This window comes from Salmo salar, chromosome ssa17, assembly GCF_905237065.1.
Source record: "Salmo salar chromosome ssa17, Ssal_v3.1, whole genome shotgun sequence".
In the NCBI taxonomy this organism is placed as follows: Eukaryota; Metazoa; Chordata; class Actinopteri; order Salmoniformes; family Salmonidae; genus Salmo; species Salmo salar.
The window spans coordinates 70,045,189-70,061,148 of NC_059458.1; the positions used below are offsets into that span (position 1 = coordinate 70,045,189).

The following is a 15,960-nucleotide window of genomic DNA, read 5'->3' on the forward strand; positions in this document are numbered from 1 at the left end:
ATGATCCTTCTAACTGGAGTTGTTGGGCCAACAGGTTGATTAGTAATATCAGTAGTAGACCCTAGCCCTGGAAGACCAGTATTTAAGGCGTTATCCAGCCCACTCACACCACTGTAGACTTAGAAGCTACAGCAGCTTTTGATGCAGAGAGGAGAGGATGCCACTGCAGTACTGTTGAATGGAAAAGCTTAGTTAAACCGTCCCTTTCTATTTCATTAGGCTTGGACCCCCTTCAGCAGCTCATATTTACCTTCTGCAGCTCATATTTAATTCAATTACCTTTTTCATGATGTCTCCCCTTCTCCCCCCCCCCGTCTTCTTCCTAACAGAAAATGATGAAAGACAACAACCTGGTGCGTCACCTGGACGCCTGTGAGACCATGGGCAACGCTACGGCCATCTGCTCGGACAAGACGGGCACGCTGACCATGAACCGCATGACGGTGGTGCAGGCCTACGTGGCCGACAAGCACTACCGCAACGTGCCTGAGCCCCAGCTCGTCCCCGCCGCCATCATGGACATCCTTGTCCTGGGCATCAGCGTCAACAGCGCCTACACCACCAACATTATGGTGAGGGAGGTTGCTTCGAGAAATGGTCTGTCCAGGAGTACTGCACAGGCGTGTGTGTGTGTGTGTGTGTGTGCACTATCGATGGGTTTAGAGTAACGTTGTTGACGATTTAATTGATTAAATGTGGGGGTAGGAGTTTTGCTTGTAAATGTCATGTCAGTAACAAATCACTAGTATGAGATTACTGAATGTTAATAGCTTCCAACGTGACCTGGGTCCTAATCATTAGGCCATGCCGTAGCAAAACATTTTACAACGGAAGACAAGCTTTTATAATTGGGCAAGTTCAGATGGTACCTCCTCATTGCACTCCCTTTGGTTACCGGTTTCTTCCGTTTTGTGCCAACTGAACACAACCCTTACGTGATACTTGGTGTGTCTCTCTCTGTAACCAGTCTCCGGAGAAGGAAGGTGGTCTGCCGCGCCAGGTGGGCAACAAAACCGAATGTGCCTTGCTGGGCTTCGCTAATGACCTGAAGCGTGACTACCAGGCCATCCGCAACGAGATCCCTGAGGAGAAGCTCTACAAGGTCTACACCTTCAACTCCTGCAGGAAGTCCATGAGCACCGTGCTGAAGAACGCCGACGGGAGCTTCCGCATGTTCAGCAAGGGAGCCTCCGAGATCCTCCTCAAGAAGTAGGTTTGGGTTTCAAGCTAAATCAAGCTGCTCTCAGTATTCAGTATGGGGTGAATCTTAACTAGTCAGACATTGATATCAATGGTAAATTGGTGTACATCTAAGTCCCTGTATGGATTCTATGGTCCTGTGGGGCTCAGTTGGAAAGGGCATTGCTAGCACAACGCTAAGGTTGTTGGTTCAATTTCCACATGGATCACACACATACTAAAATGTATGCATTCAGTAAGTTAGTTTGGACAACCGGGTCTGCTAAGTGGCATATATAGCCAATGATATTACAGTGAGGGAAAAAAGTGTTTGATCCCCTGCTGATTTTGTACGTTTGCCCACTGACAAAGAAATGATCAGTCTATAATTTTAATGGTAGGTTTATTTGAACAGTGAGAGACAGAATAACAAAAAAATTCTGAAAAACGCACGTCAAAAATTTTATAAAATGATTTGCATTTTAATGAGGGAAATAAGTATTTGACCCCTTTGCAAAACATGACTTAGTACTTGGTGGCAAAACCCTTGTTGACAATCACAGAGGTCAGATGTTTCTTGTAGTTGGCCACCAGGTTTGCACACATCTCAGGAGGGATTTTGTCCCACTCCTCTTTGCAGATCTTCTCCAAGTCATTAAGGTTTCGAGGCTGACGTTTGCCAACTCGAACCTTCAGCTCCCTCCACAGATTTTCTATGGGATTAAGGTCTGGAGACTGGCTAGGCCACTCCAGGACCTTAATGTGCTTCTTCTTCAGCCACTCCTTTGTTGCCTTGGCCGTGTGTTTTGGGTCGTTGTCATGCTGGAACACCCATCCACGACCCATTTTCAATGCCCTGGCTGAGGGAAGGAGGTTCTCAACCAAGATTTGACGGTACATGGCCACATCCATCATCCCTTTGATGCGGTGAAGTTGTCCTGTCCCCTTAGCAGAAAAACACCCCCAAAGCATAATGTTGCCACCTCCATGTTTGACGGTGGGGATGGTGTTCTTGGGGTCATAGGCATCATTCCTCCTCCTCCAAACACGTTGAGTTGATGCCAAAGAGCTCCATTTTGGTCTCATCTGACCACAACACTTTCACCCAGTTGTCCTCTGAATCATTCAGATGTTCATTGGTAAACTTCAGACGGGCATGTATATGTGCTTTCTTGAGCAGGGGGACCATGCGGGCACTGCAGGATTTCAGTCCTTCACGGCGTAGTGTGTTACCAATTGTTTTCTTGGTGACTATGGTCCCAGCTGCCTTGAGATCATTGACAAGATCCTCCCGTGTAGTTCTGGGCTGATTCCTCACCGTTCTCATGATCATTGCAACTTCACGAGGTGAGATCTTGCATGGAGCCCCAGGCCGAGGGAGATTGACAGTTCTTTTGTGTTTCTTCCATTTGCGAATAATCGCACCAACTGTTGTCACCTTCTCACCAAGCTGCTTGGCGATGGTCTTGTAGCCCATTCCAGCCTTGTGTAGGTCTACAATCTTGTCCCTGACATCCTTGGAGAGGTCTTTGGTCTTGGCCATGGTGGAGAGTTTGGAATCTGATTGATTGATTGGTTCTGTGGACAGGTGTCTTTTATACAGGTAACAAACTGAGATTAGGAGCACTCCCTTTAAGAGTGTGCTCCTAATCTCAGCTCGTTACCTGTATAAAAGACACCTGGGAGCCAGAAATCTTTTTGATTGAGAGGGGGTCAAATACTTATTTCCCTCATTAAATTGCAAATCAATTTACAACATTTTTGACATGCGTTTTTCTGGATTTTTTTGTTGTTATTCTGTCTCTCACTGTTCAAATAAACCTACCATTAAAATTATAGACTGATCATTTCTTTGTCAGTGGGCCAACGTACAAAATCAGCAGGGGATCAAATACTTTTTTCCCTCACTGTATATACCGATAGTGTACAAGTTATGACCTCATACAAACATGGAACAACTTTGGTTTTGTAGTGGATGGCACACAATTAGCAGAGCACTAAGCACCTCTCATTCAAAGAGCTTAACATGGGTTCTAGGTGGCCAGGCAGGCTTGCAAAGGAATTGTTTTCGGCTTAGGCGCTAAGTAGTTCAAGTGCATCCCACCAAGCCCCTTAACATAGCTTCTTAAAAACAGGCCCGGAGAAATGAGTCTAAGCCTTCCCAAATGGCTCTAAACACGCCTCCCTTTTACCCACCAATAGGGTCAGGTCAAATGTAATGCACTATGTAGGGATTAGGGTGCCGTTTGGGACGAAGTCAGAGAAACAGGCTTCCTGCTGTGTGTTATCATATCGCTGGGTCTAACCACATCACACCCGTCTCTGTCGCACTCTGTCCCCCACCACCAGGTGTTCTAAGCTTCTGACGGCGAGTGGCGAGACCAAGGTGTTTCGTCCCCGGGACAGAGAGGACATGGTGAAGAAGGTGATTGAGCCCATGGCCTCAGAGGGCCTGCGCACCATCTGCCTGGCCTACCGCGACTTCCCTGTCTCGGAGGGCGAGCCTGACTGGGACCAGGAGAACGACATCCTCACCAGCCTGACCTGTGTATGTGTGGTGGGCATCGAGGACCCAGTCAGACCCGAGGTCAGTTTATGGACAACAGTCAAACAAAACAAGCAGACTGACATTAGCAAAGATACAGTGGAGTAATCTGATATACTTTACCTACCACACACACAACATGGCTTCTAGGGCATGAGGCCCTAGTCTTCCCTGTGGCTCAGTTGGTAGAGCATGGTGTTTGCAACGCAAGCATGGTGTGTGCAACGCCAGGGTTGTGGGTTCGATTCCCATGGGGGGCCAGTACAAAAAAAAAATGCATGAAATGAAATGTTTGCATTCACTACTGTAAGTCGCTCTGGATAAGAGCGTCTGCTAAATGACAAAAAGGTAAAAATGCTAGTGAAAAGGAAGCAAGCCTCTGCACACAGTTGTATGCAAATGTCAGAGTTATTGTGTTATTGACATTTCCATTGACCCCGAAGTGTGTTCTTATCAGTATAGATATGTGACATTCAGAGAGGCCTCTGACTAGGAACAACTCTGGGTCCTAGTTAATGGTTCATCTCTGTCAGCCTCACACATGGTCTATCAACAGCTCCTGTGATGGTTAAAGACCCATTGCAACCAGATGGCGTATTGAGGATGACTTGTTCCCTATGGAACAGAAGTGGTTTGCTCGTACAGTGACCTTACCCGAGACCTGAAGACTTGTGTACACTCCCTGAGCTGATGCCTAGGCTTGAGCTCTACAAGCTGGGACCGTCCTGCAGCTGTCAGGAAACCCGGATTTCGCAGCCAGTCAGTCACACTAACACCTCTCTCTCTCTCTCTCTGCCCCTCCAGGTCCCAGACGCCATCAAGAAATGTCAGCGTGCCGGGATCACGGTACGCATGGTAACCGGGGACAACATCAACACGGCCCGCGCCATCGCCACCAAGTGCGGCATCCTGCAGCCTGGAGACGAGTTCCTGTGCATGGAAGGCAAGGAGTTCAACCGACGGATCCGCAACGAGAAGGGAGAGGTGGGTTAAATATATTGTCGTGCCTTTACACCAAAACACAACTAGGTCGTGTTCATTATCACCAAACGGAAGAAAATGGATTGAAACAGGGAGAGACTACCTGGGCTTGTCCAATAAGAAATACTTATTTTCATTTCCCATTGCAAAAGGTTTGAGACCTTTATCCATTGCGTGCCCTAATGAACACGACCCTGTTTGACATTGTACTTCAGTGTTAATAAACCTAGTAGGGTTAGTTGGCCCTGATGGACTAATGGAACAAGCTAACAACATGGTAAATAAATGAAGAATAGGGATTGTAGGCTAATTAGTCTCATTTTTCCCTTCTAGATTGAACAAGAGCGCATTGATAAGATCTGGCCCAAACTCCGAGTACTTGCACGATCCTCACCCACCGACAAGCACACATTAGTCAAAGGTACTTCGCTTTGCTCTTTCAGGATGAAAATGAAAAATGTCATTTTCACAAGTCAGTGTCCTGAAATCTGTCATTTCAAATGTCTTATTTGGTAAGTTTCTTTTCTCTCCCCCCAGGTATCATCGACAGTACGGTCTTAGAACAGAGGCAGGTAGTAGCAGTCACAGGAGATGGCACCAACGACGGGCCCGCCTTGAAGAAAGCTGATGTCGGCTTCGCCATGGTGAGTCTCATTTCTCTGCCAGTCGTATCAGAAAGTAACATGTTGATACTAGTTGGCTGTAAATGATTACCCATACTGTATGCCATCTCATACTGTCCAGATAACCGTGAGGCATATCGTCACAAGTCCAGATAACGATCATGATGGAACTTTAATCTGCACTTTTATATGGGGAGTCAAACACGATGTTGGCATTGTAAACTTTATGGATGTAATTTACTGCATGTTTACAAAGCAACACAATGAATGTATCGTGCGTAAAAAAGAGAGAAAGATGTGAAACTAAAGTTCAATCAAGTTGACTGATAACATCACACTCTGTAGTGACCAATGACCATCACATATCGGCACATATCAACAGTAACAACAAACGTACTGCACCGTAATTACATGTGTATAGGGCTACGACTACTTGAATATCGAACTCTTGTTTCTCTTAATGAGACCGTTATGAGTTGACAGAGGGGTAGACGGGGATATGAAGAATGGTATGAAGGTTTGGAGTGGGGATTGAACCCTTGTCTCCTGGGAGAGAAGTATGTGTGTCCAGAGCGGAGAGCTTTAATACTAGACCACGGCTTTGCACAACTTCAATAGAACTTAATGTGTGTGTGTCACCTGCAGGGTATCGCCGGCACAGACGTGGCCAAGGAGGCCTCTGACATCATCCTGACGGACGACAATTTCAGCAGCATCGTCAAGGCGGTGATGTGGGGCCGCAACGTCTACGACAGCATCTCCAAGTTCCTCCAGTTCCAGCTCACCGTTAACGTAGTGGCCGTCATCGTGGCCTTCACCGGCGCCTGCATCACGCAGGTAACACACACACAAACTAGGGATGGGCACGGTTATGCAGATATCCCACCGGATGATAGTATTCCGTTACTTGGGAGAGTATTCATTTGTTAGAAGAATATAGGCCTACTTTAATAATGAAGAAGATATGTCTGAAATTAAATAAAATTGTCTGTGACATTGCTACATAGCCTACAAGATAGACCATTGGGGCGGCAGGTAGCCTAGTGGTTAGAGCGTTGGGCCAGTAACCGAAAGGTTGCTAGATCAAATCCCCAAGCTGACAAGGTAAAAATCTGTTGTTCTGCCCCTGAACAAGGCAGTTAACCCACTGTTCCTAAGCTGTCATTGAAAATGACTGACTTGCCTAGTAAAATAAAGGTTAAATGAGAAAAAAAAAGCATTATGTTTTAATAAAACAGTTTTATGACAGTTATGAGTGCGCCCCGTAAAAATGACTCACATGTAGCCTACACATCCGTTTCACGTGTAGCTTCTAGTCAATCAGTGTAGCAAGTGAAGTTGGACATTTCTAATCAATGCCAAATGGAATTAAAATGACTGAATGAAGATGGCCAAATGAGAAGCAGTAGGCTACAATGATCAACCAGCAGGTAGGCTGTTTAATATGAATGGTGTTGCCGACCAGGTACGGGGAGCGCAGCAAAACAGTCTCAATCAGCCTGACTATGTTAGCTATCTAGATTCTTTACAACAATTTGATGCATTCAAGTCGGGCACTACCAGATGGTATGATAAACTATGGCAGCAACAAGTTTGTCTAACTAGCGCGTGTCGGTTTGGCTACTTTCTCTCCCTCCATGCCTCACACAGACTGTCACACACACCTGCTCCTCTCCTCTCCTGCCCCTCCCCCACCTTCTGCTGAAACAAGCAGAGCACAGCACACCAGCTCTGTCGCGCGTTGATATGACTCATAGTATGTGATGTGGAGAAAAGCGAAGCGCTGTGCTCTTGGATTTGATTTGCATTCAGAGGGGACATTGTAGAGGGAATAGAGGGTTTGGTTATTAGGAGCAGCACCAGGATCTATCCTCCCTTAGCTTGAATGGCAAGATTGGTCACCTATGACTGAAGTCTATGATCTGTGTGTGTATCCACAATGACTGAGGCAGTACAAAATGGAGCAACCAATTTATTCAAATTTATTCCCGTGGATCAGAGCCGCTTTTCAGGTTCTCTCTGACTAGAGGTAGCAATCATCCGCCCCTATTTGACCTGTTGGTCACAGCAGCCACCAAATTAGTGCTCATCCAGGTGTAAAACGATGGTAAATGGGCCTGCAATAGAAACGGAACAAACAGCTATTTAAAGCTCCGGGCCTGAGCTGTGTGCATTATCCAACAGTGCTGTAATTTTGAGATAATGAGTGATGAGTGGCTGAGCATTTACTAGAGGGCCACACGGGTCAAGAGACACACACACACACACACACACACACACTGAATGCTAATGTGTTTACCTGTGTGTAGCTAGGCACTCTGCTAGCATGCTAAGCAGCTAATGTGTATGAAGCTAGCTGCTCTGCTAGCATGCTAAGCAGCTAATGTGTATGTAGCTCGCTAGCTCCTCTGCTGGCATGAAGTGGTTTGCCTCTCTCTACTGGAGCCTGAATAGCTCTGGTGAGTCAGCAAGTGGACACCTGTATAGCTGCTTGTGTGTGTCATTTCTGAGCAGTGTGTGGGCTACTGAAGTCTTTTGGCTTTCAATGATCACTGCTCAGGCACCATTTGCTCTTCGTGTTATGGCCTGCACTTCTTTGAATGCGTTGGTTGGATTTGTGTCTACAGTCTGACGTTGGGATAGTGTGGAGGATGTTATGTAAGTAGTACTGACTGCATGAGTAATCCTTTTCTTTTTCCCTTTCTCACTCTGTCCTGCTCTCCCCCCCTTTCTGTATCTCTCCTCTTTCCACTCCCTTCCCTATGTCTCCCCCTATCCTTTTCCTACCTTCCTCTCTCCCTCCAGGACTCTCCTCTGAAAGCTGTCCAGATGCTGTGGGTGAACCTGATCATGGACACCTTTGCCTCCCTGGCCCTGGCCACTGAGCCCCCCACTGAGTCTCTACTGCTGAGGAAGCCGTATGGCCGCAACAAGCCCCTCATCTCCCGCACCATGATGAAGAACATCCTTGGCCACGGAGTCTACCAGCTCATCATCATCTTCACCCTGCTCTTCGTAGGTAAAGTACTAGAGTGTGTCTGTGTAGAAGCATGTGTGTTTTCCATTCTCTGCACCTCAAATCAAATCAAATTGCACACTGAGCTGAAACGGCTTACCATATGCCATGGAATTTCACATGGGTATGAGGTGGTCTTGATCGACTGGCTCTCTGACGGTGTCACCTTTACTACCACCTTAACTAGGGCTGCAGGTAGGCTAGCGTTTAGAGCGTTGAGCCAGTAACCGAAAGGTCGCTTGTTCAAATACCCGAGCCGACAAGGTGAAGAACCTGACGCTGTGCCCTTGAGCAAGGCACTTAACCTTAATTTGCTCCAGGGGCGCGTACTACTATGGTTGACCCTGCAAAACAACACATTTCACTGTCCAATGTGAGATTAACCTCAGTCGGCAGAAGGCTGAGAACATTTGAAAGTTTAAGTGAAATTTGCTGATCTTTTAATGTGTAAGAGGTGTTCTGATCTCAATGGGACTGCCACGAGCAGCGGCACAGATATTTTGATGAGCAAGATGCAGCACTTCACTCTCACACAGTATCTGCACATGTGCAAGGGTTCGATTTAACACGGTTAGTGCGTGGTAGCCACCGGACCAAAACAGCGGTGAAGTTGAGCCTTATGCTTCAACGTTCTTAGTAGTTGTGGAAATTGACCCACTATACTGTTTCCTTTCTGCATCTACATCATAACATTTACATTTACGTCATTTAGCAGACGCTCTTATCCAGAGCGACTTACAAATTGGTGCATTCACCTTATAATATCCAGTGGAACAACCACTTTACAATAGTACAGCTATATCTTTTTGGGAGGGGAGGTAGAAGGATTACTTTATCCTATCCCAGGTATTCCTTAAAGAGGTGGGGTTTCAGGTGTCTCCGGAAGGTGGTGATTGACTCCGCTGTCCTGGCGTCGTGAGGGAGCTTGTTCCACCATTGGGGTGACAGAGCAGCGAACAGTTTTGACTGGGCTGAGCGGGAACTGTGCTTCCGCAGAGGTAGGGAGGCGAGCAGGCCAGAGGTGGATGAACGCAGTGCCCTTCTTTGGGTGTAGGGACTGATCAGAGCCTGAAGGTACGGAGGTGCCGTTCCCCTCACAGCTCCGTAGGCAAGCACCATGATCTTGTAGCAGATGCGAGCTTCAACTGGAAAGCCAGTGGAGTGTGCAGAGGAGCGGGGTGACGTGAGAGAACTTGGGAAGGTTGAACACCAGACGGGCTGCGGCGTTCTGGATGAGTTGTAGGGGTTTAATGGCACAGGCAGGGAGCCCCGCCAACAGCAAGTTGCAGTAATCCAGACGGGAGATGACAAGTGCCTGGATTAGGACCTGCGCCGCTTCCTGTGTAAGGCAGGGTCGTACTCTGCGAATGTTGTAGAGCATGAACCTACAGGATCGGGTCACCGCCTTGATGTTAGTGGAGAACGACAGGGTGTTGTCCAGGGTCACGCCAAGGCTCTTAGCACTCTGAGAGGAGGACACAATGGAGTTGTCAACCGTGATGGTGAGATCATGGAACGAGCAGTCCTTCCCCGGGAGGAAGTGCAGCTCCATCTTGCCGAGGTTCAGCTTGAGGTGGTGATCCATCATCCACACTGATATGTCTGCCAGAGATGCGATTCGCCACCTGGTTATCAGAAGGGGGAAAGGAGAAGATTAATTGTGTGTCGTCTGCGTAGCAATGATAGGAGAGACCATGTGAGGATATGACAGAGCCAAGTGACTTGGTGTATAGCGAGAATAGGAGAGAGCCTAGAACTGAGCCCTGGGGGACACCAGTGGTGAGAGCACGTGGTGCGGAGACAGATTCTCGCCACGCCACCTGGTAGGAGCGACCTGTCAGGTAGGACGCAATCCAAGAGTGAGCCGCGCCGGAGATGCCCAACTCGGAGAGGGTGGAGAGGAGGATCTGATGGTTCACAGTATCAAAGGCAGCAGATAGGTCTAGAAGGATGAGAGCAGAGGAGAGAGAGTTAGCCTTAGCAGTGCGGAGAGCCTCCGTGACACAGAGAAGAGTAGTCTCAGTTGAATGACCAATCTTGAAACCTGACTGATTTGGATCATAACGCTGAGTCTACCTTTAAATCATTCCACAGAGGGCCTAGTCTCTGCAGGTTTTAGTTTTTTCCTTTCAATTAAGACCAAAACAACCAGGTGAGGGGAGTTCTTTACTAATTAGTGACCTTAATTCGTCAGTCAAGTACAAGGGAGGAGCAAAAACCCGCAGACGCCCTCTGTGAAATGAGTTTGACACGTGATCTAGATAAAATAAAGATTTTTTTAAAAAGGTAGTGGGTCAACACTTCACCTCCCCCTGTTTCTCTTTCTCTCTTCCCCCCAGGTGAGCAGATCTTTGACATCGACAGCGGACGGTACGCACCCCTCCACTCGCCTCCCTCAGAGCACTACACCATTATTTTCAACACCTTCGTCCTCCTGCAGCTTTTCAACGAGATCAACGCCAGAAAGATCCACGGCGAGCGCAACGTCTTCGACGGCATCTTCAACAACCTCATCTTCTGCTCTATCGTCTTTGGCACCTTTATCATCCAGGTAACACTTAGTGTCTAGTATCTTCAGACTGTAGCATGTCTGCTTGCTGGAGTTGCTCACTGCTTTAAACAGACACCATTTTTACATTTTTATGTTTTGGTCATTTAGCAGACGGTCTTGTCTAGAGCGACTTACAATTAGTGGATTTGTCTTCAAATAGCTAGGTGAGACAACCACATCACAGTCGTAGTGAGTACATTTTCCCTCATTAAAGTACTGATCAGCAAAGCCAGCGCTAGGGGTTAATTTAAGATACTCTTAGAAGAGGGTTTCAGATGTTTAGGGAAGATGGGTCTGTCTGAAATGGCACCCTATTCCTTATATAGGTCACTACATTTGGCCTGACTGTAGGCTACAAAAGTAGTACGTTTGTATAGGAGTCCATTTCTGGAAGAATATAGATTCTTCCCCATATATAAGAAGGCCAGGGCTCCCTTAAATGAGTCATCTCAATGGCTCTCGACTGGATAAATAAAGAATGAAGAAAAACGAAACCCAAACCATATTCATACATGGTTCACATGAAACCCGCTGTAACACGCATATCTGTCAAATGGAATTACCAGCAAACCAAGAAACCATGAATGAAAATGAGCTTGACCTCTAAATATGTTTCTTTCCTCTCCGGCCTCTCAGATAGTCATAGTGCAGTGGGGAGGCAAACCATTCAGCTGCGTGGGCCTGAGCATCGACCAGTGGCTATGGTGCACCTTTCTGGGCTTTAGCAGTCTCCTCTGGGGTCAGGTAAGAAGACCCACACACACACACACAGTGAGTTGCAAGTGCGTCACCTGTAACTTTCCAACAAGGCTCCATCCATCAGGGATACACTACTGCCCCAATGTGGCTGTGTTGGGTAGCTGAATTGCCACACTGTATTGAAATGGCTAGTTGGATGATGATTTTTACAGATGGATCTAGAATTCCTGATTTGAGCGCTGTCATGTTATTTCTGAGATATCTATTGTATTACAATTTCCTGTTGACCTTCTCCTGTTTTTTTTTATGTTTGTGATGTCATTAGTTGTGCATTTTGTGATGCTGACCTAGCAAGTAACTGGCCGGACATGACCACAGACCAAACATTGCTTTGTCACCAGTAGGGTTGAACATTTTGGGGAATATTCAGAGGTGGAAACTTTCTGTGGGAATTAACAGGAATATAGGCAAATTAATATTAATACCATTTAAATGTAGATATTTTTGCATTGGATATATTTACCATATCATATGGAGACAGAAACATAAACCTTGTTCCTTATTATAAGTAGGCATAATTGCAAATGTTTAAATCCTTCCAATAGAAATAAAGAAAATGAATTAGTTACGAATTGAACTTTAATTAAATGAGTTGACTCTTCACATGGGATGATTTCACTGAACAACAAAATAAAGGGAGTATTGAATGATCCCTAATGATCCATCGCATCTCCCAAAAATGTTTTTAACATACATCTGTAAAATGATAGTCTAGAAACTAAAGCTTTGGTTGTCTTCCTCTCAGGCTTCCATGTCTTCTTCCTGGACCACCTCAATGTCCACCGCTTGAACATCAGACTCTGAGGCCTCATCTTCACTGTCACTTTCCAACCTTGTTGAGGATGGCTCATTGTCAGCCTCAAAAAGGCTTTTTCACCCTTTTTGATATATTTCAGAACTGCAATTTCCTTTGCTTGGAGCAACAGTAAAGTGAGCAGGGCAGTACGGATTTCTTCTCTTACATCTGCAAGCAGAGTCTGAACATCAGGCATTGTCTCCCTCAATCCGTGCAATGGCTACTGCTATCGGTTTCAGGCTGCTTACCACTCTCTCCCAAAATACATCATCCAGGAGGATCCTCTTGATGGGGCTGGCCATATCAGCAGACTTCCTCTCCAGGAGACTGTCAAACATGACATCACCACCCCAACGGGTGTTGCTGGACAGCTTCAATGAGGTGCTCTTATTCTTCTCACTTTGCTTGGTGAGGTAGATTGCTGCCATAACTTGATGACTCTTCACATACCTAACCATTTCCTTGGCTCTCTTGTAGAGTGTATCCATTGTTTTCAGTGCCATGATGTCCTTGAGGTGCAGATTCAATGCATGAGCATCACAGCCAATGGGTGTAATGTGAGGGTAGGACTCCTCCACTTTAGACCAAGCAGCCTTCATGTTCGCAGCATTGTCTGTCACCAGTGCAAGTATCTTCTGTGGTCCAAGGTCATTGATGACCTTTCCCACGAACATTCGACCACCCATCAGAGATGATTGCAATACAGTCTGCTTTCTCGATGATTTGCTTGACCTTCACTTGAACTCTGTTGAACTCTGCACCCAGCAAATTAGTAGATAAAGCATGTCTGGTTGGAGTGGTGTATGCTGGGCGAAGAACATTCAGCAATCTCTTCCAATACACATTGCCTGTGAGCATCAGAGGTGAACCAGTTGCATACACAGTTCGGGCAAGACATTCATCAGCATTTATCTGTCTACGTTCCTCCATTGAGTCAAAAAAAAACTTTTGATTCCAGGAGGACCATGAGCTGTTGCTATCGATAAGGTGTCTGATTCATCATTTTCACCTCGAATAGAAGTAGAGTGACTTTTGTCAGAGCTTGTTTGTTGTGAGCTCTGAGGGAACTTTATGCACTTGGCCAGATGATTATCCATCTTTGTTGCATTCTTCACATATGATTTGGCACAGTACTTGCAAATGTACACAGCTTTTCCTTCAACATTAGCTGCAGTGAAATGTCTCCACACATCACTGTGGCATTTTCCTGTAAAGATTAGGGGGAAAGAATTAGTAAAAAAAAAAATACAATTCCATGTACAGATAAATAGTTAAGAAGTTAGATTAAACATGGGGCGCCAGGTAGCCTAGTGGTTAGAGCGTTGCGCCAGTTACTGAAAGGTTGCTAGATCGAATCCGAGCTGACAAGGTAATAAATCTGTTGTTCTGCCCCTGTACAAGGCACTGTTCCTAGGCCGTCATTGTAAATAAGAATTTGTTCTTAACTGACTTGCCTAGTTAAATAAAGGTAAAATTAAAACAAACTCCTTTGTAAGATAAATGTTTTTCAAATGAAACCTGTATGGAAACAGGTGAATTAACACTCCTCAGTTAGCAGGCTTAAGCAAGCTAAAATCCACGTGGTAGCAAAAACTAACTAGCAGAAATTGTTAACAGGTTAGAAATTATTTAAACACACTTTGCTGTAGGCTTCTATTTTACTTGTTAACAAAAATGTCATATAAAATATATTCCCCCCAACTAGTATTGTAATCAAGACTTACCAGAAAGCATGTAGTCCTTGGCTCAGACAGTGTAGTAGTGTGGGCTCAATAGCATCTCATAAGTGTGCAAGATCTTGAGAATCAGCTGTACATGTGATGAAGAATGCACTGTGCATGCAGAGGGTTGCAATTCCATTTGAATTTGGGATAGTTTAACCAAAATATGCCACAAGACCTAGAATTGCCTTGTGTATCCCACAAAGGTTCACTGTAATAAAGCTAACTTTTTTTTAAATGAATTTAAGCAAAATTCCCAGGCGTAACTTCCCATGGAAAATTTCCAGAAAAAGTTTCCGACCCTTTGGAACCCTAGTCACCAGACAACAACCCATTACTTTTGCATCAGTCGCATTTCTTTTCCGAGCTGACTTCCTGTGGAAACTGGTTGTTTGGTTAACAGATGCACATTGTGTGAGGGTGCCTGTTGTGCACCTGTTGCAGTCCAGCCTGTCATTACATATATACCAGTAACCTGGGTCTTTGCTGTCTGTATGTTAGTAGTCAGTCCTCTGTGGTAGAGATGGGATTTGTGGTCCAATATTGCAGACACGGTTTGGACTGTGATAAGCCCTTAACCCCTCTCCTCCCTCCAGCTGATCTCATCCATCCCCACCAAAAGTCTGAGGTTCCTGAAGTCTGCCGGCCACGGCACCCAGAGGCAGGAGATCCCTGACGAGGAGCTGGAGGACATGGAGGAAATGGAGGAGATCGACCATGCCGAGCGCGAGCTGCGCCGTGGACAGATCCTCTGGTTCAGGGGCCTCAACCGCATCCAGACTCAGGTAATGTCCTCCTTGACCGCTTCTCCACCGATGTCGACCAAAGAGGAATCACAAGCCATAAGGTTAACTCTACGCACTTCTCATCCCCTTTCCCTTTCTCTCAGCACTTTGAGAGAACAGCTGGCATGTTCCCCTCAAAAGCCTTCTTTTGACTTTGATTTTCTGTTTGCTTTGGAAAGCTCAAGCAAGGTCCTTTTTGCCAATTCTATTTCTGGCTTTCTAACAAGCTAAGTTGAACATGATAATGTGATGGTCAATGAAGAAAAGCCCCTTTTGTGTGATACTGAGAAGACCACATAATGCAGCGCAAATACAGGTACAGGTATCTTCAAGGGCCAGGTGTGAAAGGTATTTGAATATGGGATGATTTTTTTAATGAGGAAATGTAAAGCGTCAGATCAGGCTCGGCGAGAAACCTTCAGATGAGTGCCTTTCACCCCCTTTCTCTCTCAACTGCTATATCTCTCTGAGTGGGGGGGGGGGAAATATACATTTCTATTATATTTTGGTGCCTTTTCTCTCACCTTTCTCTGGTTTCTTCCACTCTTGGTCACTTGTTCTCTCGCCCTTTTCTCGCTCGCCTCTCTCGCTCTGCCTCTCTCGCTCTGCCTCTCTCTCGCCCTTTCTCTCGCCTCTCTCGCCCTTTCTCTCGCCTCTCTCGCCCTTTCTCTCTCGCCTCTCCTCTTGCTGTGGTTTCTGGGCTCTATCCTCTCCTGTCATTCTCTCTGATTCCTTGCAGATGGATGTAGTGAGTGCCTTCCAGAGCGGAAGCTCCTTTCAGGAGCGCCAGCTAAGGCGGCAGCCCTCCACCTCCAGCCAACAACAGCACGATGTAACCAATGTTTCTAGCCCTACACATGTAGCCTTTTCTACCACTGCCACTGACGCCAACACCGCTTCTTCCACTGTGGGGTGTGAGTGTGTGTTTCCTTAGTGCATGAAAATCTAACATCTTCTACTCTCTTGCCTAACGTTGAATTCATTCACTCTTACTTGTCCCTCCT

General features: G+C 46.1%; 1 protein-coding gene across 7 annotated transcripts in view; it reads left to right on the plus strand.

Moving 5' to 3' along the window:
• LOC106609600 (plasma membrane calcium-transporting ATPase 1) overlaps positions 1-15,960 on the plus strand; it is a 58,777-nt gene that overhangs the window by 38,313 nt on the left and 4,504 nt on the right. For 4 of the 7 annotated variants that reach the window (XM_045700050.1, XM_045700051.1, XM_045700049.1 and 1 more), the window contains 12 exons: positions 330-572; positions 968-1,209; positions 3,529-3,766; positions 4,529-4,708; positions 5,039-5,126; positions 5,243-5,349; positions 5,974-6,165; positions 8,134-8,347; positions 10,684-10,895; positions 11,532-11,639; positions 14,768-14,956; positions 15,696-15,788. In XM_045700050.1, the coding sequence (XP_045556006.1) occupies positions 330-572; positions 968-1,209; positions 3,529-3,766; positions 4,529-4,708; positions 5,039-5,126; positions 5,243-5,349; positions 5,974-6,165; positions 8,134-8,347; positions 10,684-10,895; positions 11,532-11,639; positions 14,768-14,956; positions 15,696-15,788 (2,106 nt within the window). Of the gene's footprint in view, positions 1-329; positions 573-967; positions 1,210-3,528; positions 3,767-4,528; positions 4,709-5,038; positions 5,127-5,242; positions 5,350-5,973; positions 6,166-8,133; positions 8,348-10,683; positions 10,896-11,531; positions 11,640-14,767; positions 14,957-15,695; positions 15,871-15,960 lie in introns of all 7 variants that reach the window. The other 3 variants (XM_045700053.1, XM_045700055.1, XM_045700056.1) reach the window with 2 other exon arrangements.